The sequence below is a fragment of the Fusarium phalaenopsidis genome, assembly GCF_050370095.1.
Source record: "Fusarium phalaenopsidis strain FUZ10S chromosome Unknown contig_32292, whole genome shotgun sequence".
Lineage (NCBI taxonomy): Eukaryota > Fungi > Ascomycota > Sordariomycetes > Hypocreales > Nectriaceae > Fusarium > Fusarium phalaenopsidis.
The window spans coordinates 3248405-3270944 of NW_028145410.1; the positions used below are offsets into that span (position 1 = coordinate 3248405).

At 54.8% G+C, this 22540-nt stretch overlaps 6 protein-coding genes across 6 annotated transcripts; 5 read left to right on the plus strand and 1 right to left on the minus strand.

Annotated features, from left to right (window-relative positions):
* Positions 1–254: 254 nt before the first annotated feature.
* Positions 255–1884, plus strand: LRP88_05265 (copper fist DNA-binding domain-containing protein; the record flags this gene model as incomplete). Its single annotated transcript, XM_083241823.1, has 2 exons — positions 255–286; positions 372–1884. 2 exons carry the CDS (start codon positions 255–257, stop codon positions 1882–1884), a joined length of 1545 nt encoding a protein of 514 aa, XP_083102971.1.
* Positions 1885–2393: 509 nt separating this feature from the next.
* LRP88_05266 (uncharacterized protein) lies at positions 2394–3458 on the plus strand (the record flags this gene model as incomplete). The annotated part of the gene is made up of 1 exon (XM_083241824.1): positions 2394–3458. The coding sequence occupies one exon, from the start codon at positions 2394–2396 to the stop codon at positions 3456–3458; it is 1065 nt and encodes a 354-aa protein (XP_083102972.1).
* Positions 3459–3884: 426 nt separating this feature from the next.
* LRP88_05267 (uncharacterized protein) lies at positions 3885–6160 on the plus strand (the record flags this gene model as incomplete). Its single annotated transcript, XM_083241825.1, has 3 exons — positions 3885–4675; positions 5078–5241; positions 5292–6160. The coding sequence occupies 3 exons, from the start codon at positions 3885–3887 to the stop codon at positions 6158–6160; spliced, it is 1824 nt and encodes a 607-aa protein (XP_083102973.1).
* A 7242-nt stretch (positions 6161–13402) lies between these two features.
* LRP88_05268 (uncharacterized protein) lies at positions 13403–16536 on the plus strand (the record flags this gene model as incomplete). The annotated part of the gene is made up of 5 exons (XM_083241826.1): positions 13403–13471; positions 13626–13711; positions 13924–15108; positions 15160–16106; positions 16166–16536. 5 exons carry the CDS (start codon positions 13403–13405, stop codon positions 16534–16536), a joined length of 2658 nt encoding a protein of 885 aa, XP_083102974.1.
* A 933-nt stretch (positions 16537–17469) lies between these two features.
* Positions 17470–18562, plus strand: LRP88_05269 (NAD(P)H-dependent flavin oxidoreductase; the record flags this gene model as incomplete). The annotated part of the gene is made up of 3 exons (XM_083241827.1): positions 17470–17512; positions 17562–18373; positions 18425–18562. 3 exons carry the CDS (start codon positions 17470–17472, stop codon positions 18560–18562), a joined length of 993 nt encoding a protein of 330 aa, XP_083102975.1.
* Positions 18563–18759: 197 nt separating this feature from the next.
* LRP88_05270 (uncharacterized protein) lies at positions 18760–20651 on the minus strand (the record flags this gene model as incomplete). Its single annotated transcript, XM_083241828.1, has 2 exons — positions 18760–19492; positions 19546–20651. 2 exons carry the CDS (start codon positions 20649–20651, stop codon positions 18760–18762), a joined length of 1839 nt encoding a protein of 612 aa, XP_083102976.1.
* Between the last annotated feature and the right edge of the window lie 1889 nt (positions 20652–22540).

The window sequence follows — 22540 nt, forward strand, 5'->3', positions numbered from 1 at the left end:
ACTCGAGTCCCGGTCTCCCGTTGTCCCTCGCTCGTCGCGCAAGCTCCCGAACCCCCTCATCTCGCCCTCGAGTACCGCCGAGATATTGACGACGCCTCGCCTTGTGTCCCTCTGCCTTGATGTCGATTCGGGCGGGATTTGCGCTCTTCTCCTAGGCCTCGAGGTGCGGCTCTGAGCCCGTCAGTAGTCGAAGCCGACCGTCTTGCTCCACCTCTCGTCACCCGTTGCACAGGTCTCCTGACCACAAACTCACCATGCCTCTCATCAACGGCCAGAAGATGGCCTGGTAAGTCTCTTCGCACTGCCCGACATACCTCGATTGACCCCTGTTCATGCAAACGTACCTCTGCGCAATTGACTGACTGTTCTAGCGAGCCATGCATCCGCGGCCATCGCTCGACCAAATGTACTCACGCGAACGAGCGATTGATGGTGCCTGTTCGCAAGCCAGGTCGTCCCCTGAGTACTTGTCCTCACCCGCCATCTCGTCCATGCTCCTGTGGCAGAGTCACAGCCGCCATCCCCAAGAAGCAGCCGTGTCGCTGCGGTTCCAACAAAAGCGCCGAATCGCCCACTGGGAAGCCCGAGAATGGCGACTCGGCAAGCGAATCGACATCTCAAAGTCCTTCCAGCAAGACAACAAGTTCAAGTTACCGAGTGCAGAAGACGAGCTCTAGGAGCAGCGCCTCTAGTCGGCGACCGTCTGTTGACCCAGCTGCACTCCAGAGGATGGACCCTGGCATGCTTAATATCATGCCTGCCTATGACGGCATATCTCAGAAGCCCGCTGCACCCATTCCCGAGATGTCTCCCTATGGAGCCATGGGTATGACACCGGCGGAAAGCCCATTTGGGCCGGTCATGTATCCCATGTTTCAACCACATATGCCGCCTCCCATAATGAGCCCGGATGGCTCTAAACCGGTCCTGGCTTCCCATGGCGTTTCCATGGCGACTCCACATATACGGGAAGAAACGAGGGAACCTGTGGCGAAGGGCGGTTCGTGTTGCGGCGGTGGTAACGCTGATGATGATTCTGCTGTCCCTAGCACACTTCCTTCGATGCCAAGTCCTCCGACCAAGACGAAACCCAAGAGTTGTTGTTCGTCCAGCATCAACTCTCCCAAACCGGACCAAAAGTCAGACACGGTGCCTACGTCCGACGTTTCAACACCGAATGGCATGGTCATGTCACCTTTCCCACCGACGGCTATTATGATGCCGAACGGCATGTATGCCTACTATCCCCAACCTACAGTATTCACCTACCCGCCACAGTACGGCTCCTACTTGCAGCCTTTGCAACCCGAGCAGTGGAGGCAGGTCATGGCATCGATGACGTTTGCTGGCCAAGGTGGTATGCCGTCTCCCTACGGCATGCCATACCCTCCTCCAGGAACGCCTCATTCGGCCGCGGGCACTTCTCACCAGTGCAGTTGCGGCGCGTCTTGCCAGTGTATTGGATGTGCGGCCCACCCATACAACGAAGCAACCCAGAACTATGTTCGGTCTGCGTGGCAGAGCATGATGGACGATCCTCAACGAGCACAAACCCACAGCAGCGCCGGCTATACTCATGTGAACGGACACGGAAATGCTGAGATACCGACAACGAACGGTTCGGATGCAACGACGGTACCTGCTGTCGGACCTGCTGAAGGGACGGTATCGCCAGTTGCACCACAAACACCATCTGAGGCGGCTTCAGGGGTCAGCGAGGAACAGGCTCTGTCGGCCAACGACTTCTTTTTCGTCAGTTATCCTTTTGGAGACTCGTGTGCCGGCGAGCAAGCGAGCTGCCCCTGCGGAGATGATTGCCAATGCCTCGGCTGCGTGATACATAACAATTCCGAGGTGGTGGCAGAAGGGGCTGCTGAAGCATAGGAGCGGCGCCTATATTCATCTGGGCCATGAAAATAAAGGATATACGACCCGTATTTGTTGGGAGAAAGGGAAAGTTGCACAAAGATGGAGAATGAAGATGGATGTTATAGGAGCTATTGGTTTGGAAGCCCGTGATTCAATGATACCCCTAGACTTTTGGGATGACGAAGAAAGAATGTCGCTGAGCGACTAAAAAGGACAGAAGAGACAGACCTTGGTAGCAGAGGCCGATAGAGAAAATATTCAGAAACTCCTCTTTACAATTGTCATTGGTGTTTGCCCCTCGAGTTCTCATAGCGAGAATGAAGCCAAATTGAAGAAAAGCGGGGCGCACTGTGCCGGCCGTGTTCTAGACTCCAAAATCTCGTGCTTGACGAACTTAGAGCCTCTTTATCAACACTCTGAACTCTTGATGAATTACTCTCGAGAGCCCTATATCTAGGTGTCATCAACCTCTGGGAGTGCAAAAGGAAAAGAAAACATCGCCGTTATTCTGGAAAGGACTTGGAATGGATCATCGGAGTCGAATCCGCGAAAGGTCGCCGCGTCGCGAACATGGCTCTCGCGACAGACGAGACAGAAGAAGCCGAGACCCGCGCTCGCGCTCTCGGTCACCGGCTCATAAGCGCACAAAGACATCCTCCTCGCGCCATGAAAGACACTCGACCGAGCCAAGTGGCTACCACTCATCGTCCAGGCATCGCCATCGGGAGCATGCGAGCCGCGCGCCGGTGACGCTCCCGTTTGACGCGAGGCAGCTGTCCAAGGGAGATTTGGGCGCGTTTAGGCCGCTGTTTGCCGACTACCTTGATCTTCAGAAGCAGAAGGATATTGAGGAGATGGATGAGCGCGAGATCAGGGGGAGGTGGAAGAGCTTCATCGGCAAGTGGAATCGTGGGGAGCTGGCTGAAGGCTGGTATGATCCTGAGATGTTTGCTCGGATTACTGCCCAGAATCCAGGCGCTTCCCGCGCTAGTCACTCGACCGTGAGAAGGGATGAAAGAGAGGAGAGGGTGGATGATAATGCCAAGGGGAGGGATGATAACAGCGAAGAAGATGACGACGACTATGGCCCTACCCTCCCAACATCGGATCCCACACGCCGTTCTGGACCAGGAATACCTACGCTGCAGGATCTCTCCCTCCGCGCCGAACTCGCAGAGGAAGACAAGCAAGCCTCCATCGCAGACCTCCGCGCAGCGCGCAAAGCCGACAGAGCCGTCCAGCGCGAACGCCTCGACGAGCTCGTCCCACGCGCCGAGCCAGGCACGCGCGAGCGAATGCTCGAGAAGCGCGCCGCCGTGTCGGAAAAGATGCGCTCGTTCCGCGACAAGAGCCCCGGGGCCATGGAGGCGAGCAGCGAGCGCGAGCTCATGGGGGGAGGGGACTCGCTCGAGGAGTACAAGCAGGCCAAGCAGCGGGAGCAGCGGCGCAAGACGGAGAGGGAGATTCGCAGGGAGGAGATTGAGCGCGCAAAGAGGGAGGAGATTGAGGAGAAGAGGAGGGCCTGGAGGGAGAGGGAGGAGGGGACGATTGGGATGCTCAAGGAGTTGGCGCGGCAGCGTTTTGGATAGGGGAGAAGATGCGTCTCTTTTTTCAGATGGGCTTACAGGAGTGTTGCTTGGTGGTTTATGACATATTTTATGGGTGGCATCGTGGGTGTTGGGAATTATCGATATTATCTGGCGTCTGAAGAAGAGGTGGATTTTTTTCATTTTCATGGCGCACGCACTGTGGGAGCGCACATTTGGCCCACTCTGGTCAAAACTCTTTCACGACATCAAACACCAAAGCAGAGACTCATATTCAGTCCATGATACAGGGGTTTCTTGGGCAGATTCAAGCTGGAAGACGCAGGCATCGACGATAAACGGTTGTTGCAAAGTTAGCAACACTCGAGTCACATCGCCCGTACCTTATCTCGCGCCGCCAAAAAGGCTCACTACACTCTCACATCTTGGGCATCCATCACTCGGATACAGTCGAAACCTCACATCACAATGGCCAACGAGATAGACTATGGCTTCGACGGCCTCATGGACGATCCCGAGGATTACTACCCCCCTACGCCGCCGCCTACGTCCCAGGTTTTCACAATGCAGAGTGGCAAGCCCATAACGCTGCATCTCGTCGGTGCCAGCCCAACAGAGGCTCACCATCTCTGGAACGGTGCAAAGATGATCGCCGACTTCTTCGAGGATGACCCTTCCCGTGTTCGCAACAAGACGGTCCTCGAGCTAGGAGCCGCTGCTGGTTTGCCCAGTCTCGTTGCTGCCATCCTCGGCGCTCGCAAGGTCGTCGTGACAGATTTCCCGGACCCGGATATCATCAAGATCATGCAGAAGAACATCGACGAGTGTGATGAGACGGTCGAGCCCAAGGGACACATCGCCGATGTCGTCGATGCTGTTGGGTTCGTCTGGGGCGCTGATCCCCTTCCTCTACTCGCTCACCTCAACCCAACCCAGCCAGAAGATCCCAAAGAACGGTTCGACATTCTCATTCTGGCAGATCTGCTCTTTCGACATAGCGAACATGGTGCTCTGATCAAGACGATCCGAGAGACAATGCGGGTTTCGCGCGATAGCGTTGCCTATGTCTTTTTCACATCATACCGGCCGTGGAAGAAGGAGGCCGATGAGCGTTTCTTCGATATCGCGCGTGAGCAGGGCTTTGAGGTGGAGCAGATTGCCGAGCGCCGCCTGGATAAACCGCTGTTCGAGAACGACCCTGGTGACCTGGAGGTGCAGAAGACGGTGAGGGGATTTGCTGTCAAGTGGTCTGCCGAGGCGTGTAGTTGAAGAGTCAGAATCAGACGAGGTTGAAACAAGCGATGGGCCACTAGAGTGACGAGGTTGAGCTCGGGCACTTTTGATAATGAGTGACGATGATGATGACTATCTAGGTTAGCAACTTGAAAGTTGAGACCGAGATTCACATGTACTGTAGTCTGTACCGATTCAAACCGTTGGTTGACTGTCTCCCCAGCTGCTACGTTACAGCACTTATCTCCTCCACTCTGCTCTACAGTGTGCGAGACAGGCGAGTGAGATGCAGCAAGTCGTGAGCGAATATGACGGTAGTCTTCCCCACATCCCATGGGTTCTTGCATACACAAGACAACACAAAAAAAGCCGTGTCCCCGAGCTTTAGAAACAGTCGACACCGCATCTGCAAATACCCACGGACACAGCAAGGGTCCTCGTCGTCCGATAAACCCCAGATCTCATCATTCTGGTCATAGCTCTCCCCCTTGGACCGAGCTACTGCTGCTGCTGCTCATCCTCCTGCAAGCCACAAGGCTCAGAGATTTGCCCTATATCATCGGCCCGCGGGTCTCAGACAGGCACCTTCAACGTACGAAACCAACCCCACATTGGTAGCCGGCGCGTAATCCATCATGCCAGCCTCGCCATATCTTGACCAACTGAACCAGGATGGCTTCGTCGTCATCAAGTCCATTGTCGACAAGGACAAGCTTGACGCTCTGCGCGAGGCCAGCACCAAGGCCGCCGACTTGGCGCGCGGCGGGGGATGGCCGCACGTCCGGACCGTGGGCAAGCAGTTTCCCCCGTGGGATGCCAGCCAGGCTCGCGAGCACGGAATCTGGGGCGTTCAGCACCTTATGAAGCCCGACCTACCAGGTCACGAGCTCTTCACCGAGCTGTACTTTTCCGACGCCGTCATCGGAATCGTCAGGCAGCTTCTCCAGTGCGAGGATGACCAGCTCATCATGGAGCTCTTCAACATGCTGGTGAGACCCGACAAGGACTTTGAGTTGAGGTGGCATCGCGATGACATCCCGGCCGAGGCTATCCCCCAAGAGGAGATGGAGCGGCTCGGGAAGCACGCGTATCACGCCCAGTACAACTTTGCCCTATGGGAGGATGATTCCCTGATCGTCGTGCCCGGCTCTCACAGGCGCGCCAGGACAGACGTCGAGCGAGACGCCGATCCCTTTGCCAAGTCACTGCCAGGCCAGCTTATCGTCAAATTACAGCCCGGTGACATTGTCTTCTACAACAACAACATCCTGCACCGTGGCGTATATAGCGGCAGTAAAGAACGCATGACACTGCACGGTTCCGTGGGCCATGTACAGGGCAGCACTCTGCGGGCGAGGAACGTCTTGCAGCACGGGGTTGGCAGCTGGGTCGACAAGTGCGCCTTTGGGCCGCTCGAGGACGCCCAGAGGCGGAGGGCAGAGGGCATGAGACAACGCCTGGTCCGCCTGGGTAGCGAGAGCGGTCAGGTCGGCTTCTCGCTTCAGGGTTGAGACCCCCAAAGTCCAAGGCCCAAGGAGAGCAAGAGGGAAACGTTTTGATGTCATATCTGGCTTGGTGCCTGAACAAGATGGCGGGTCTGGGCATAAAGATTGGTGCCGAGAGGGGTGCGGTACAACTCCCGCAACGGGTCTCGTCTCGGGCGAATGAGGCAGCCGAGATGCTCGAGGGGATCTGATTCGCAACCTCGATGCTGATTCCCCCTGCTGGTGCTGGCCCTTGAGAACCCGCATGTGCTTCAGCGATAGGTAATACACATGTACCGTTAATGTGAGATCAAGCTGGCCTATACAGTAGCCCTGCCCCCTCTCAGTCGCCAGGTCTCCCCGTCGGACTGCCATGATAGGTCAGCAGCCGAAAAGATCTGACTGACCATCGAGTTGATTCCGTCCTGTGCTGTGGCCCTGGCTGAATGCGGCACAAGTGGCATAGTGGCCGAGGTAGATAGTCTATCATGTCCCGGACAACAAACCGAGATCCCGAGCCTTTGACGAACAACCCCTCCGGCACAACTACACTACCTCAACAACAACGGTGAGTCGATTCGACATCCGGGGCAATCTGGGGGATGCCAACTCAACCCCCTACATCCCAATTACCCCGGGATCGGATGTCATCTCGTCGGAATCATCTGGGGTCCCCAGATTCGAAGACGTGGAGCTTGAAACCTTGAGCAAGCCAGCAGCCTCTTGATCGCAGGACACGTGCATTGACGTGATAATAAAGGACCGGAGAGGAAGCCGGTGGTTGGACGCTCGGAAGTCGTTGGGGGGATTTGTTACACGGCGGGTGTTTGTTGCGGGATAAGCGAGTCATTCTGGCAACCCGTGTGTTCTTGACCAGAGGAATTGCCCCGAGAACAGTGCCTATCCGTCGGCTCCATTCCGGCATGAGAGAGAGGGTGGGCTCGGCTTACACTCAGGACGACCCCATGGGGAGATGAAGCCTTGCACCTGGAACGCGGGGCAGGTAGAGCTTCAGCCGTGCTAGTGGTGCCGTGGACAATGACCCCTTGTCACCCATCATCTTCAGCGGCCCATCTTTGGTGCAGGGCAGGACCACACTAGGGCCCCAAGAGAACAGAACGTCCACACGCTCGCACCCTCGCTGCATCTTCGCCGACGGGCATGGCATGGCGCGCGAGGAGACGATGAGCTCATACGATGCAGAGACTCATGGTTGAGCCCGAGATGCCTGCAAGACCAGTCCGGGGGCCAGATCCAAAATCTACCCCACACGCACCGGCCATGGGGGTCTCCGCACCTCCACAACCATGGACAACCGCTTGACAAGGGTCACTGGGCTCGCCTGGTTCGTCCGTCAGCGAACACTTTTATTTCCCACCTCTGTTGAATCCGGAAGGTTTTGCCTCCATGAGATGTCTTAAGCGAACCCTGGAGGAACCTAAAACTCCATAGGCTCGCCGAACTGAGACCAAATTGAGGTAGGTAAACAGTCGACCGCCCGGTACGCCAGACAAGAGGCGTCCACACCGAGCCTGTAGCCGTGCCCAGCTAAACGAGGCTGTCTGGAGCCCGGCAACCTTTGTCTGGACTACGTCGTTGATTCAACAAAGTCGCTACAACAGGCCCCCAACATAAAGGCAAGCATCTGAAGGCGGCCGTTGACAGGGACCCTGGACCTTGGCGTGGAGGCTGACTGCCGCCGTTTCTAGTGGTGGTGTTGCAGTTGCGTGGAGGCGAGGGAGGGCGTAGGTGGAGGCAGAGACAGAGGCGAGCATATGGAGGAGCTGGAGTCTTGTACTTGTCGCTCAAGGTGTTTGCCTTCTGGCCGGATGCGAGCATGGCCTGTATCGGACACCGACAAGTCCACCGGAAGCAAATTGTCATCATCTTGGGGGGCGAGAGATCTTGGTCCATCCCTTGATACCCCAGCTGCCTCAGATATCCTCCTGAGTTCTGACCGCTGAAAGGGGGAAGCATGGGGGAGTTGACGTCGTAGAGTGTCTGCTTTGAGTCCTTCTCTCTCCTTCTTGACCCTCACGATGATGATTCTCAATGTGTCGACGAAAGTGCCAACAGGAGTGTCTTGCCCTCAGACCGTTTTCGTTTCCCTTGACCCTTGTGTCTTTTCATACTGCATCGTTGACGGGGCTAGTCCATGTCCATGGCGTTGCTTTGCTCATGCTCCTTTGCTCCGCATCGGACTCACCCCCGCTTTCCACACTCAACGAAAAGCGGCTTGCATTCCCATCTTCCGGGCATCCACATGGCGGCAAAGTCTTAAGGCAACGGCGCAAAGAGCGGCTGTGGGGAGGGAATGGAACTTGGCGTGATTGGGCAGAAAAGTTGTGAAAGTCGTTGATGTTTAAGCTGCACGGGAGGATTAGGTTGCAAACAGTTTCACTTGTATAAGTGTATGTGAAGCAGGGGGTTGAATAAAAGAGACGATAATGCAAGGAAGACGACGACGATCAGGAAACGAAGATGCCATGGCTTGACGCCAGTCATCAAGTGCATCCCTGGGATCATCAGGTTGGACGAGACGATGCAGCATCTTGGTCAGGAGAAGCAATCAAAGGGGCCCGTCCTGCTAGGTACTGTAACAGATGGCTGATGCATGCAGAATCTGGGGTTTGGCCTAGGGCTGGATGACGGATCGGATTTGAATGAGATTGGATGATTCGAAGCAGATAGGCTGAACTAGAAGTTGAGGAGAGGGAGAAGCCAAGATGGATGGATTGGCCGTGGTGTGGTAATGACAAGACCGATGGCTCTTTGGCAAGAACGAAAAAGAAAAAGTGGGAACGGAAGGTGAGCGCGGTTGGGCGGGAAGACTAAGCTTAGGAAAGAGCTGGGAACATCGTCATGGCGTCCAGGGGAAACCAGCGGTCTCTCCAGCCAACTCAGTGCCCTAACCTCTGGGCTTCTTCGCCTTTACTATGGTACGAGGCATAAAGTATGTTAGTTCGCCCCACACAACAGCAGGGGTCAGAGAGGTCACTTTTCGCGTTCTTCGCGTATCTCAACCTAACACCAACACAACACATTTTGAGCCCTTCTTTGATCGCGTTTTCGCTATGGCTTCTAGTCAGGACCTCGAGCTGCAGCTACGGCAGCTTCAAGAGCAACAGCAGCTTATCTTGCAACGGCAAGAACAGCTTCAACAGCAGCTCCAAGAGCAACTTGCCCGGCAGCATCAGGAGCTTCTTACGCAGCTCAGAAGCGCCCCTCCAAGAACCCCCTCGCCGCAGCCTTCAAACCGCGCAAGCAATACAAGCCGCGATACCCGTATATCGATTCGAACGCTTCGATCAGCCGGTTGGACCTATCAACAAATAGCTACGCATCTTCGCCTTACGCTTCGGCAAGTCCAACACGCAGCTACAACCCAAGCAACACCTCGGCGCCCCTCTGGCCGGCCTCCCTTGCTTACACAAGCTCAAGTAGAGGAATTAATTGAGTTCGTATGTGCCTCTCGGAGAGGAAGGCGGATGGCTTACTGGCGGCTTCCACAGGAGCTAGGCTGGGACTGCTCGGTCTATGCTGTGAAGAATGCCCTTCGTCGGGCTGGCTTCCAACGATGCATAGCTCGCCGGAAGCCCCCAATCACAGAGGCTACCCAGCAGAAAAGACTTGCCTTTGCTGAGCGATGTATTGACTGGACTCTTGATGAGTGGATGGCTATTTTATGGTCTGATGAGACCTGGGTTACAGGGGAAGGCACACACGAACCTGGGTCACTCGTAGGCCCGGCGAAGAGCTTGATCCAACCTGCATCGTTGATCGGCATCAACGGAAGAAGGGGTGGATGTTCTGGGGCTGCTTTTCTGGGCTCTCAGGAAGGGCCCCGGGGTCTTTTGGGAAAAGGATTGGGGCTCGATACGGGCTTCTAGCTATATAGAACATATCATCCCTATTGTATGTGGATGGCATCGTCTTCATCCGGATAAGGGTCATATCTTCATGCAAGATAATGCTCCTGCCCACGCCGCGGCAGAGACTATCGCTGAGCTTGAGGCTCGAGGTATCAGGATCATTGAATGGCCGCCTTTTTCACCGGACTTGAATCCAATTGAGACCGTATGGAATAAGATGAAGGATTATATAGAGAGGCATTTCCCAGAGCAGCAATCATATGACCAGCTAAGGGCTGCAGTGAAGGAAGCTTGGGAGGCAATTGATGATAGCTTCTTTCTTGAGCTATTAGAATCAATGAAGGACCGTTGCCAGGCTGTTATTGATGCTAATGGAATGCATACTCGATTCTAGATGAAGACCATAGCCAATTTTGCAAGAAGCTACATCGCGACCCGGGAAAGTGACCCCTTTGACCCCTGCTGTTGTGTGGGGCGAACTAACATACTTTATGCCTCGTACCGTAGTACTCCAGAAGAGGCAGGGTAAGGCGACTGCCATTGTCGGTAAGTGGTAAGTACCTTACCTGCCGTAACCAGGTAGCCTGACGATGGGCCTATTGCCAAGTGTCTCATTGGCCGGGGTCGCGACAGGGACACGTAAAAAAATCCTGCTTGCATGGGGGGCCCAGAAGGCCAAGTGGGACATTTTGGACAAAGTCTCCAAACCAGAATGCGGAGATTCAACCCCAGATGCACTTGCCCCATGGGGGCATTTTCGGTACAATAGAGGTACCTTCCTCCTTCACCTTGCTTGACCTGCAGTGCTCGCTGTGCCTGTGCTAGATGGGGGGACACGCTGGGGAAGGGTAAAACGGCAAGAGCGGCCCTAGACAGCACCGAGGAACGGACGTCGGGCCGGCAACTGTTACAAATCCCGCCGTTACTGTACCGATAACAGCAGCAACAGCTACAGCTCTGCAGCTGGAATGGCTGCCACGAATCATCAGCTGTTTACCATCCATCTTTGCTTCTTTGCCTTGGAAACCTCGATTTCGTACCATCCCCCTGCGTGCTGTGGCTGCCAGAGAATGCACGAATCGACACATGCCCAGGTCTGCCCAGGACTGCCCAGATTTCTTGTCGTTGCATGTGCCTCCGCCTCTGCTCTGCGGCTTTCGCCCCGGGGTTTTTTGACGGGCTCCAGCTCCAATGTGAGCACACCCCCAAACCCCCCGGCGGCCTAGACCCAGAGACCAGCCCTTGACTCCGCCACAAGCTTGGCTATGCCGTTTTACTTACGTTGCCTCGAGGTTCAGGTAGCCAAGGTACAATACGTAGGCAGGCTGTCAACTTTGCTGGCGTAGGGCGCAGTCCAGAGATTCTCCGGCCAACTCTTCTGCGCTCCGTCATCTCCGCGACGGAACGACATGGCTGTGGCCGGCGGCTCTGTCAGATTTGCACAGACTGCTTCTTTACTTTTGATAGCTGATCTGATATCTCCTCTCCTCTGCTTGCCGCGCCTATGGAGCAATGATTGCCGTCCACCGGGGAATCCTTCATGCTCACGTTTCTTTTTCCTCCTGTCCCTTTGTCCCTCCACACCTTTTGTGGCTGTCTTTCACGCAGATCCAGTGGCTCCTTGGAGACGTATTCCCCCAGATTGATGCATTCGCCCACTCACACTCTTGGTTATTCCCTCTCCACACTTTTCTTTTTACGACGGGAAGTAATTAATAATTATCTCGTGCGTGTGCACAGCTGATGCATTCATTTACGTACGTCCACCTCAAGTAACCGCCTGTCTGCCGACTCAATCTCGCCCTACGGATACTTGAACCGCTAGATACCGCTACGCCGCCTAACCCCCCGGAGAAGGCGGAAGTACCTTGGGGGTCTCGTCCCTCCTTCCACCTCCAATTTCCCCGCCCTGGCCCTTGCGCCCGCGCTACGCCGTCATACCTTGCCTAACTCGGCAGCAAACTCCATCCTCGACACCTCTCTTACAGTGCACAGTTCTGACGGTACGACTCTTGTACCTTGCCACACCATTCCTGCTTAGGAACTTATCTCGAGCTCCCATCTTGCCTCCTCTCTTCCCCTCTTTGCCCTGGTCTTGTCACGGCGTTGCTCTACAGACGCCCCCGTGCCGCGGAAAGGAACTCGGCCCCTCCAGACGCTGGGCGCACCGACGTGGCAAGCCATCTTACTCGTCACTCAGCTCGCTCAGTATACACCACCGCCCACTCCCTTTGCCGTGAACTTGGCGAGGAGAGACATTCATCCCTCCTAGCACCAGCACCTAGGTAGCCAGTCATTGACCCGGCTCTGGCTCTCGTCAACTCTCACTCGGCTTCTGCCACCCCGAGATTCCAGTTCCAGTTCCCAGAAGCCTCCTTGCTCGCCCCAGGTTTTCACGAATCCCCAGGTTCTTTTCCCCGGGTTCCATCCCATCCATCTCATCATACATCCACCTCTTCTCCATCTAGCCCGATCCTGAGCCAGTTCGTCGGGTGCTAAACCGAGACCTGGATTGCAAACCTTGACACGGCCACCCACTTCGCTTGCTTCTCCATTTCCTCCGTGGAGAGAGGGCCCCCTACTGGCCCTGCATTCGCCTTGTGTCCCTCTCAAATCTTTTCTGTTCCTCTGGATCTCTCCCCTCTTTCATCCACATCTACATCCACACATTTGCCTGAGCCTACCGCCTCCTAACACTCGGCACACGACCTATATCGACCTCGACGGTGTCAGAAACACCGTGGCCTTTTATCGTCAGGACACGAAACAGCCATAGCTGGAGCTTCTGATAGCTCGGAATCAACACCGGTAAAGCACTGGCGACTCGGAGTCATCAGCCGAGCTCTCGCCCGCTAGATTCAGTTCCTCCACCTCCGTCACCACGTCCAGAGTCGACCACGTCTGGGGGTACACACCTCCTGTACCTCGCGGCCCAAGAGGGGGAACAGCCGAAATAGCACAGGAGAGGGGAAGCGCTAAGGGGTGTTTTGAGGCTTGCCTGTGCCCATCCATTATCTCTACAGTACCTCCAGTCTTGTACCTTGGCGGCCGTGCCCTCCTCCCTCACTCTGTCTGCCCCCCCGTAACCCCCGATCCGACGCTCCCCCGTCCGCGGAAGACATCCCATCCTTCATTGCCTACCTTCCCATCCCTATCCCTCCTTCTCGCGTTCACGGGCCACCGTCTATTTCTCTCCACATGCCATGCTCTGCCCTTAACGCACCCCGCAATTCGCCATCTTTGCCTGCATCTCCCCAGCTCCAAATCTGTCTCGCCTTTTCCCTCTCTTCCATCTCTTCCATTTCTCCTCAACTCTTCTCCCCACAATTTGATATCTTGAATTACGTGAACGAACCGACTGCTCTGAGGCCTTGCCTTCTCAGCAACCGCGTTCACCATGCTTGCCATTCAGTCTATGGAGGGCCCTCCTCCTCCTCGCCCCCTTCCTGGTCCCCCGGCGCCTCTCGTCGCCCCAGAGCCCACCGAAGTTCGCCAGCCAAAGCCCAAGACGCTGCCCTGCAAGTACTGCAGCAAGCGGTTCAGGTCAGTTACCATGTGAACTAGATCCTCGTCTGAATGTTGGATATGCTGACCATGTCTCGGGATGCAGACGCGTTGAGCATGTCCAACGACATGAACGTACTCACACCAAGGAGAAGCCATTTTCATGTGGTTGGGATCGCTGCGGAAAGACCTTCGGACGAAGGTACGTTATACTATGCTCTAGTTCCGCTATATCCCACCGTTCCTCAGCCCGTCCCACCTGGCCACTCACTCATCACTTATCACACAATTACCTAACGTTGTCCCCCTGCTCATTCTCTTTCTCTTTCTGTTGTCGTTCATATCTCATCCTAACCACGCCTCACTCCTGATCATCGCCCAAGTCTTCTACACATATGCTTACATGGACATCAGGGACCTTCTCGTTAGACACGAGAAGCTCGTGCACCTCAATGAAGGTAGCAAGGATAACAACCGCCCCAGGAAGTTGTCATCTAATACTTCCACTGCATCTCACAAGAGCTCTGTATCTGAAGGTCAGATCAGCGCCGAGGCCATAGCCTTACAGCATCACAACGCAGCGCGACCTGCACCACCTCAACAGCCGTTGCCTCAACCACAGCAATTCCACCATGGACCAGTTCCTCCTCAGGGGCCTCCTCAGGGTCCCCAAGATCCGCGCGCACAGGCCAGACCCGGAGCATGCAATCTCGATCTCTTGTCCGACGCCGCCCTCGCAAGCTCAGGCAACGCCGTCCAGGGACCGACCAATGGAGCACCTCCACCACATTCCCCAGATGCTCGAAGAAAAAGCAGCTATGGCGACACTATCGTGGCATATACGACTGATCGACCTCGAGAAGACCATCCAGGATCTGGTTATGTGCCCCAACAGCCTCCCAATGGCTCCTATGACGACTATAACCCTTTCCTGGACGAGTTCGCCTCTTCTTCGCATTTCCTCCCTCCCAATTTCGAAACCGAGCAGCAGATGATGTGGTCCCGAAGTCAAGGAGGCGCAGCTCAACGCCGATCGTCTAAGTCGGCACTGTTCCCAGGACGCTTTCCGAACATGCCGGCCGATGCGCGAGACTCGGCGGACCCTGCAAACCGAGGACTTGATGATTCAGCTCGGGCATCAGCGCTACGCATTTCTGTCGCCGATCATACCGTGATCAAGAACAGACTGGATGAGTTTTCTGCCGTTCTCCCGAATGACTTTGTGTTCCCGTCTCGGCATACTTTGACGAGATTCCTCGAGGGCTACATTAGTGGTCTTCACGAACACTTGCCCTTCTTGCACCTTCCCACGTTCTCGCCCGCCGAAGCTGCCCCCGAGTTGCTGCTTGCTATTTTGGCCGTGGGAGCACAATACCGCTTTGAGAAGAACCGAGGCTATGCGTTGTGGTATGCCGCCAAGGCGGTAGCAATGGAGCAGATTCGACGGAGGCGCATCTCCGAGGTTCATGCCTTGTTGCCAACTGCAGCGGCTTACAGTCCTCATTCTACTAGACCCTCGCCTAGTGCCACATACCGCCATTCGTTTGCATCTGCCCAGTCAGAGCGTCCGGCAACCCAGGATACGCATCGAGAGCCTTAGTAAGTGATTTGTGTGTCGAGCAAGAGATTTATTTTAACCATTATGTGCAGTTCTCCCAACACCCCCCAGGCAAGAATCGAGACAATTCAAGCCGTCTTGCTCCTTTTCGCCGTCGGCCTCTGGGGCGTACCAACGATTCTTCACGAAGCATTGTCGTTGCAGAGCAACCTGGCCATCTTGATTCGGGAAGAAGGACTTGTGGCCGAAGTAAATCAGAGTGCTGTCAATGACTGGGAGACTTGGATTCGACTTGAAACTGCCACGCGGACCAAGCTCGTTGCTTACTGTTTCTTCAACCTCTGCAGTATCGCTTACAACATGCCGCCTCTGTTACTGACATCAGAGTTGAACCTTCTATTGCCGCAACGGGGCAAACTCTGGAGGGCGGAGTCGGCTTGGCAATGGCAGGAAATGCGCCAGTCGACGCCTATGATCGAGCTCACCTTGCACGACGCCTTTTCGCGACTTTTTGGACGGACGAACCAAGGGCTCCCACAGCACTTGTCGTCATTCGGAAGTTATGTTCTGATTCATGCACTGATCCAGCACATCTATCTGTTGAAGCAGACATCGTTTGCGACTGGTCTCCCGTATAACATTCACCGAACGATGAAGCCCCAGGATGTGGAGGAGGTGTCGCAGGCTCTCCGAGTGTGGCAGACCAGCTTTGAGGACCAGCATCAGCTCAGGGCAGCCGAGTCGGGTCACTACAGCGTGTCGGACTCGATCGAGGGCGGAACGTTGGATTTCACGGCGACGGCACTGCTTCGACAAGCGTACATCCGGCTGTATACCGATGTGACTCCGTCTACCGCGCTCGAGACCCGGGATCCGCTTTTGGTGGCGTCGGCCCTGAGCAGGACCCCCTTGCTAGTCCGAAGTCTAAGACTGCACCGGGCAGTGTTCCAAGCGATCCATGCGCTGTCCATGTTGGTGAAAGCGGGCGTCAACTATGTGGCCAGGACAAAGTCGGCCGAATGGAGCATTCAACACTCACGTGAGTCATGACATCAATGCGCCTCTTGTTTCATCAGCCTGCTAACCATTGCTTGACAGTGTGCAACTTTGAATGTGCTATTCTGGTAGCCAAGTGGCTCCTGACCATCGCGGCGATTGGGCCCAACGACGCTACAGCTTCGCCAGAGGAGAAGAACCTCCTGGAGATGGTACGGCGGATGCTGGATGAGACCGAATTTGCGGTTCCGATCGACCCTTCGCTAGCGGGACCCAACTCGGGACACGGACCGAACGAGTCGGCAACGAGCGATAGCGCCAAACTTCGACAGCTGGCCAGCGCGGTGGTTCGGCTCTGGGCTGAGACGTTTAAAGGGACGCACATCTTTGAAATTGTCAAGGTGATGGGATCCAGTCTTGACGCTTACGCGGACTTGATTGACAAACCGCGAGAAAGAACTCCTCCGGTTTGAACGGCGGCTGAACCAAGCAGTGTTGATGCGGTTTCGTTGAGGACGGCAGGGCTACTGGGATGAATACCCTTGGAATTTCTTGGCGTCTGGCTTGAAGGGAGCAATGGTGACAGGTGCGGTGCAGACACCTGTCGAGGCTCACAGCAAAATTTGGGCGGGTTTGTTTGTGATTTGAGGTCATGATGGTTTACGACATGGGATTATCGTGTACACTAGGCGTTTTGGACGGACGGACATGGTTCGAGTCACCTTGATGACGAATCAACATGATGAGGCTAGGTATTGTTTAGCTACTTGGGTGCTTTGTGGATGAGATGGGTAGGGCAGTTGGGAGACAACAAGAAACAGTTGATATTTATGTGTTTAAACTAGACTCGATGCTTGACGTGAGACCGAGCATGTGTATCTAGGTATGTGGTGTAAGACTTGTACTCGTGACACGACCTGAAAATGGTGTCAGTTGACGTAGTTTTGTTTGGCAAGACACTGCCAAGTCGATAGAGTATGGGAATGCAGGTAATAGGAGGAGAGGTGTTGTTTAAGTCCATCATGTGACGAGGTTGATGGTGCTGGTACGTGCACGCCGGGGGGATGGATCCCCCGTCTCCATCTCCCCACAAAGGAACACGCACGGAGATGCAAAGCAAGATGGAGAAGCATGTGAGCGGGTGTGGGGAGGGGAAGGGGGAACAAGAGCCGAGAGTGGAGGGTGAACTTGACAAGTGACAAGGTGGTGATAAGCGGAGACTTGGTTCCTGTGCCTCGGCATCCCGAGGTGTCGAGGTTGTTTTCTGGAAACACCAGCCTCGGTCTTTTTTTCGTATTTATCATACATGTCCTCCTGCCGGTATAGACTTGATTTGTAGATCTTTGTTTCTGCGATTTTTATTTCTTGACTTTTTTTATTGCAACGTTATCTTAGACATTTCCGCCATGCCGTTCGCGACTGAACTTACCCGCCGCCTGGGCATCAGAGGTTCGTATCATCATGAAACACCATGACATCTGTTACTAACGATTATCAGTGCCTGTCGTCCAGGGCGGCATGATGCACGTAGGCACGGCAGACCTGGCATCTGCTGTGTCCAACGCCGGCGGCCTGGGCATCATCACGGCCCTCATCTTTCCCACGCCAGCCGCCCTCCGCGACGAGATCCGTCGCTGCCGCACCCTCACTCGCAAGCCCTTTGGCGTCAACATCACACTCCTGCCCGCCATGGTTCCTCCTGACTACGGCGCCTATGCCCAGGCCATCATCGACGAGGGCATCAACATTGTCGAGACAGCTGGCAACTCTCCCGGACCCGTCATCTCTCAGCTCAAGAAGGCCGGCGTCACCGTGCTGCACAAGTGCACCACCATCCGCCACGCCCAGAGCGCCATCAAGCTCGGCGTCGACTTTTTGAGCATTGACGGTTTCGAGTGCGCCGGCCACGTCGGCGAGAGCGACATTACAAACTTTATCCTCCTGAGCAAGGCGCGTCAGACCCTCAAGGTGCCCTTCATCGCCAGCGGCGGCTTCGCGGACGGCCACGGTCTCGCCGCCGCGCTGGTCCTCGGCGCGAGCGGCGTCAACATGGGCACGCGCTTCATGTGCACCCAGGAGGCGCCTATTCATATTAAAGTCAAGGAGGAGATTGTGCGCGCGCAAGAGACTGACACGACGCTGCTTCTGCGACGGTGGAAGAACACGAGCCGCCTGTACAAGAACAAGGTCGCTGAGGATGCGCTCAAGATTGAGCGGGAGAGCACTACGGGAGAGTTTTCAGAGATTGCGCCGTATGTGAGCGGCAAGAGAGGCAAGGAGGTGTTTATCAACGGAGACACAGAGCACGGAGTAAGTCTTGTTTTATGAGACAAAAAGAGTACTTACTGACTTGATTTCTAGGTTTGGACCACAGGACAGGTCATCGGTTTGATCCATGATATTCCTACCTGCGATGAGCTCGTCAGCAGGATCGAGAAGGAGGCAGAGACTACACTGAAAGAGAGACTCTCGCTGATTGTGCCAGAGTCGAAGCTATAGAGCTAGAGCTAGAGAGAGATGGCCCTTGTATGATTTGTTTTTAGAACTGTTGCTATTGTCGTTGTTTTAGACGCATCCATAAGCGCGTTATAGAGTTTGCCGCAACTCTTTTGATCTAAGAATCTATGCACAAAAAATCCCGCCCAACTCCGTTCCTTTCCATAAAAAGACCAATTCCCCTATCCACTTCGTGTATCTTATCCCTGTGCCTGTTGGAAATCCTGTAGTTTATGAAACGCCGGGTCCAGTCTATGCCGCTTCATCTGATCCGGCGATCCCGTCTGTTGTGCTTGGGGTTGTGGCCGCTGGATGATCAGCTCTGGGACGCCGCGACTGTCGAGGGACCACTCCTTTGCCTGGCAGAGGCTCACACCCGTTTCAATCAGCGAAGTCTTGCCGCCCGGTCTTCCCATTCGCCATCCTGCTGGTGTCGTTCGAGGGCCTTCGTCGTAGGCTGCATCTGAGGTGAGGTGGAGGTTCATCTCGAGGATGGCACCGCGGAGGCCGCAGTAGACCGTCTCTGATAAATCAGACGCCTTGGCTAGGCAGTAGATTCTGTCTAATGTCGGACTCCCAATGTGCAGCGTGGCATCAGGTCTCCAGTAGTTCCGCCTCGATAAGCCATGCCACGGACACGCCGCCCCGTCTGCAGGACGGCACTGCTGGCATTCTGGTGCCCAACCCGATCTCCACATCTTGTGGTCGTCCTTTTGACTGGGAAAAGGCCACTGAGCCGAGCATGGGAGAGCCGTTGTGTGGTGATACGGCTTGGGATACCGAAAGTCAAAGAGACGAATGTCCGGGGCCGTGTTGCTGCCGGCGACGAAACGCTCTGTGCCGTAGACAAGGAGGGAGCTGCCGGCCTCGTAGGGCTGGAAACGGTCCCGGTAGACGGCGTCCTGGGCCGAGGGTGTGCGGATATCAAAGAGTCTGACCAGGGGTTAGCAACTCGATTCGAGGTGTATATCAGAGAATATCCTCACCTATATGTCCCGTCATCCCACGCACTCAACAGCAGATTCTCGTTGCCTCCACCCCTGACAGGTTCAATGGCCCGGATCGTCGTCTTTTCTCCCAGCCTCACCTCTGTGAGAGCAGCAGCGTCATCGAGCGGCCTTGGGTTGGTGGCAGCATTGCTAAACTGTATCCCCGTCGGCGTGAGTTGTCCCCAGCGGAGAGGATTTCGACTACCGCCTAGAGCACAAGCTACAACGTCCTTGCTCATGAATTTAGCGCTGCGTAAGAGTGACGTCTCGTCGTTGGGACTTGCTTGGGAAAAGTCGTAGAACGCCACCGGGCTTGTTGCCGAGGTGTTTAGGTCGTGAATGGTGAGAACAGAGCCTTTGCCACTCGCCAGGAGGTTGCTTTGGGGGTGCCATTGCAGAGAAGATACTGCGAGCTGTCCTGGGGATTTCCTCATAGGATCAGACGCATGGTTGAGTAGGGTGTCGTCTGCTGGCTTGAGGTTCCTCAGAGGAGTTGTAAAGTTGTCCTTGGCTGAGAGGACTTGGATATCCCCGTTGGCCCTCCCGACCACGACACCCGCAGTTTCCTCATCTTCTACCACCGAAACTGCCGTCACATCACCGGTTCCAGCTCGGTAGTCAAGGGCCTGCCCCTGAATCTGGTGCCACACATCTGGCTGTCGCTTATCCACCGGCTTCACCCGTACCAAGAGGTTCTCACCCACACCCGCAGCAACGATCTCCTCCTCGTGTGACGATGAGAGACGAGCATCGAGTACGGAGTGGAAAAGCACAGACTGGCTCCCACTAACCCTCCGCTGAAACCTCCCCGGCTGCTGCTTCTTCTCATACAGCACATTCATCCAAAAGCCACGCTTCTCCCAGCACTTGTCTAGGTACGTCGCGCGATCTGCAAGCATGTCCCACGAGGTACCTAGACCAGTAGGCACGTCGAGGGACGGGAACCGGGTCTTGACAAAGGTACGCCACCCGTCCTGGTGGATGAGACCCTGCGTGCGGCGGCTCAGGGCCCCGACGTGGGCGACGTCGCGGGCCGTGTCGAGGTATTCGACAATGTCGAGGATGAGATCATCTGGGAGGCTCACCAAAGACTTCTTTTCCATGGTTGTATCTTTGTTGTTGATTTGTTGTATTGCTCGAGGAGCATTTTTTTTTTTTTTTGCGAAAAATGGTCGGTCTAGTTGTTTGGTTGTGGATGAACTTTTTTTTTTCTTTCTGACTGAGGCAACCCCTTGTACTTTTATCAACCACCAGTCCTAGACCTAGGCCCGTTCAGCCTCGTAGGCTCCAACGACTCTTAAACAAGGATGACTCTAGATGTGAGTCATAAAATGTTGGTTTGCCGTGGATGGACAACATAAGCGGGAGGCGAGGCAATGTTGCTAAAAACAGAGGGCGTCATAGCGGGTCTAGCTTACTTGGGTATCACGTTCCGATAGATGCATACGAATAGACGCTGTTACTTGAGTTCTGCAGAAACCATCCGTCTTGATTAATACAAACGTTGAAATGCTTTTGTCAAGATGGGATAAAATGAAATAAAATGAATTGATTTGAGTTGAAGTAAATGCGCCTGTTATATCTATAGTTCCATCATTACAATATCAGTCTTGGTAGGAAATTGGAGTTGGGAACACAGCAACTTAATGACAGTAATCGATCAACCTCCAAACTCGCCATTTTTTTTTTTGTTCGGGCAATAACTCGTGCATTCTGCCCGATAAACATAAGGAAGGATCCATTTAATAAAGAGAGAGTTATGCAAAAGACTCTGGGAACCAATCCGTTTCCTCCAGCCCACTCCGTCCCCGTCTCTTCCACCGTTGTCTATCCTTATCCCACTCCCACTCTTTATGGCCCGGATCTGTGTCAAATTCGGACATCTGGCCTTGGTTAAACCAAGGTTCTCCATACTCTTCCGTCTCTGCTCCGCCGACTTGCGCGGGGCTACCGTCTTCTATCGCCGCTTGTGGGGACGAATTCTTAACGAAGATCCAGCTGTTAGGCGAAGACCCCTCATATACCAGGTCGTCCGCATCGAACCCGGTGCTGATTGAACTCTCAGTCTCCTCGGATTGTGATACAGTGTTTGGAGTTGCAGCCCTGACGGGTCGGGGAAAATTGTTGACCGCTGGCTGACGGTCATGCTTGATGGCTTCAATACGCTGACAGAGTATGCTGGCCCAGGTCTTGGCAGACATTTCCCCTTCGAGGATAAAGCCACAACTCAAGGCGAGGGATTTGACAAAAGGAACATCTTCAAACTTCTTTCTGAGCTCTGGATGACTCAGCCTTATAAGCTGCTCGACAACAGCAGCGATCCTAAGCCAGCCCTCCCAGGAGGAATTTAGATGGTTGAAGGAGTTGAACAATGGCTGCTGAGTGGCCAGGGAATCCTTCCAATTGCCGCAACCCACCCCTCGCCCAAAGACGACATCGTGGTCCAACTCGGATACGGCTCGCAAGTGACTCGTCTCGGTGCCTTTGTCGAAGATGGCCAAACGCCAAGTAATTTGGACTATGAGATGGATGCCATTATGCCCACGAGGAACCAGAGACCCGAAGGCCTTCTCTACAAAGGCGATTGAAATGTATCCGCCGTCGGACTGGTTCCAGAATAGGGCTATGGCATGGATCGGGGTGGACTTGTGGAGAGAGAAACCCCCCTGTATTTTGTAAGGCCTGGCGGAGCTGAACTCGATGGATAGACCCGTGATAGTGATTCTCCCTCTGTGGCATTGCATTGCGAGTAGACCTGTTCCGGGGGTTGTCAGCCGAACCTTTCCATTTCTCCAGTCTCTTGGAGTTCAACTGGGGAGAATTGAGACGTACCAGTGTCGGTACACTAGTCATAAGGTAGGCGGCGGGAAGCGACACTTTGCTCCGAGAGCTTCACGATCCATGAGGGCCCATTGAGGCTCGAAGATAGTGCCAGGGGTTAGATTTGCGGCCGGACATTGACCCCTTTTGAACATTGACTGGCCGGCATCGA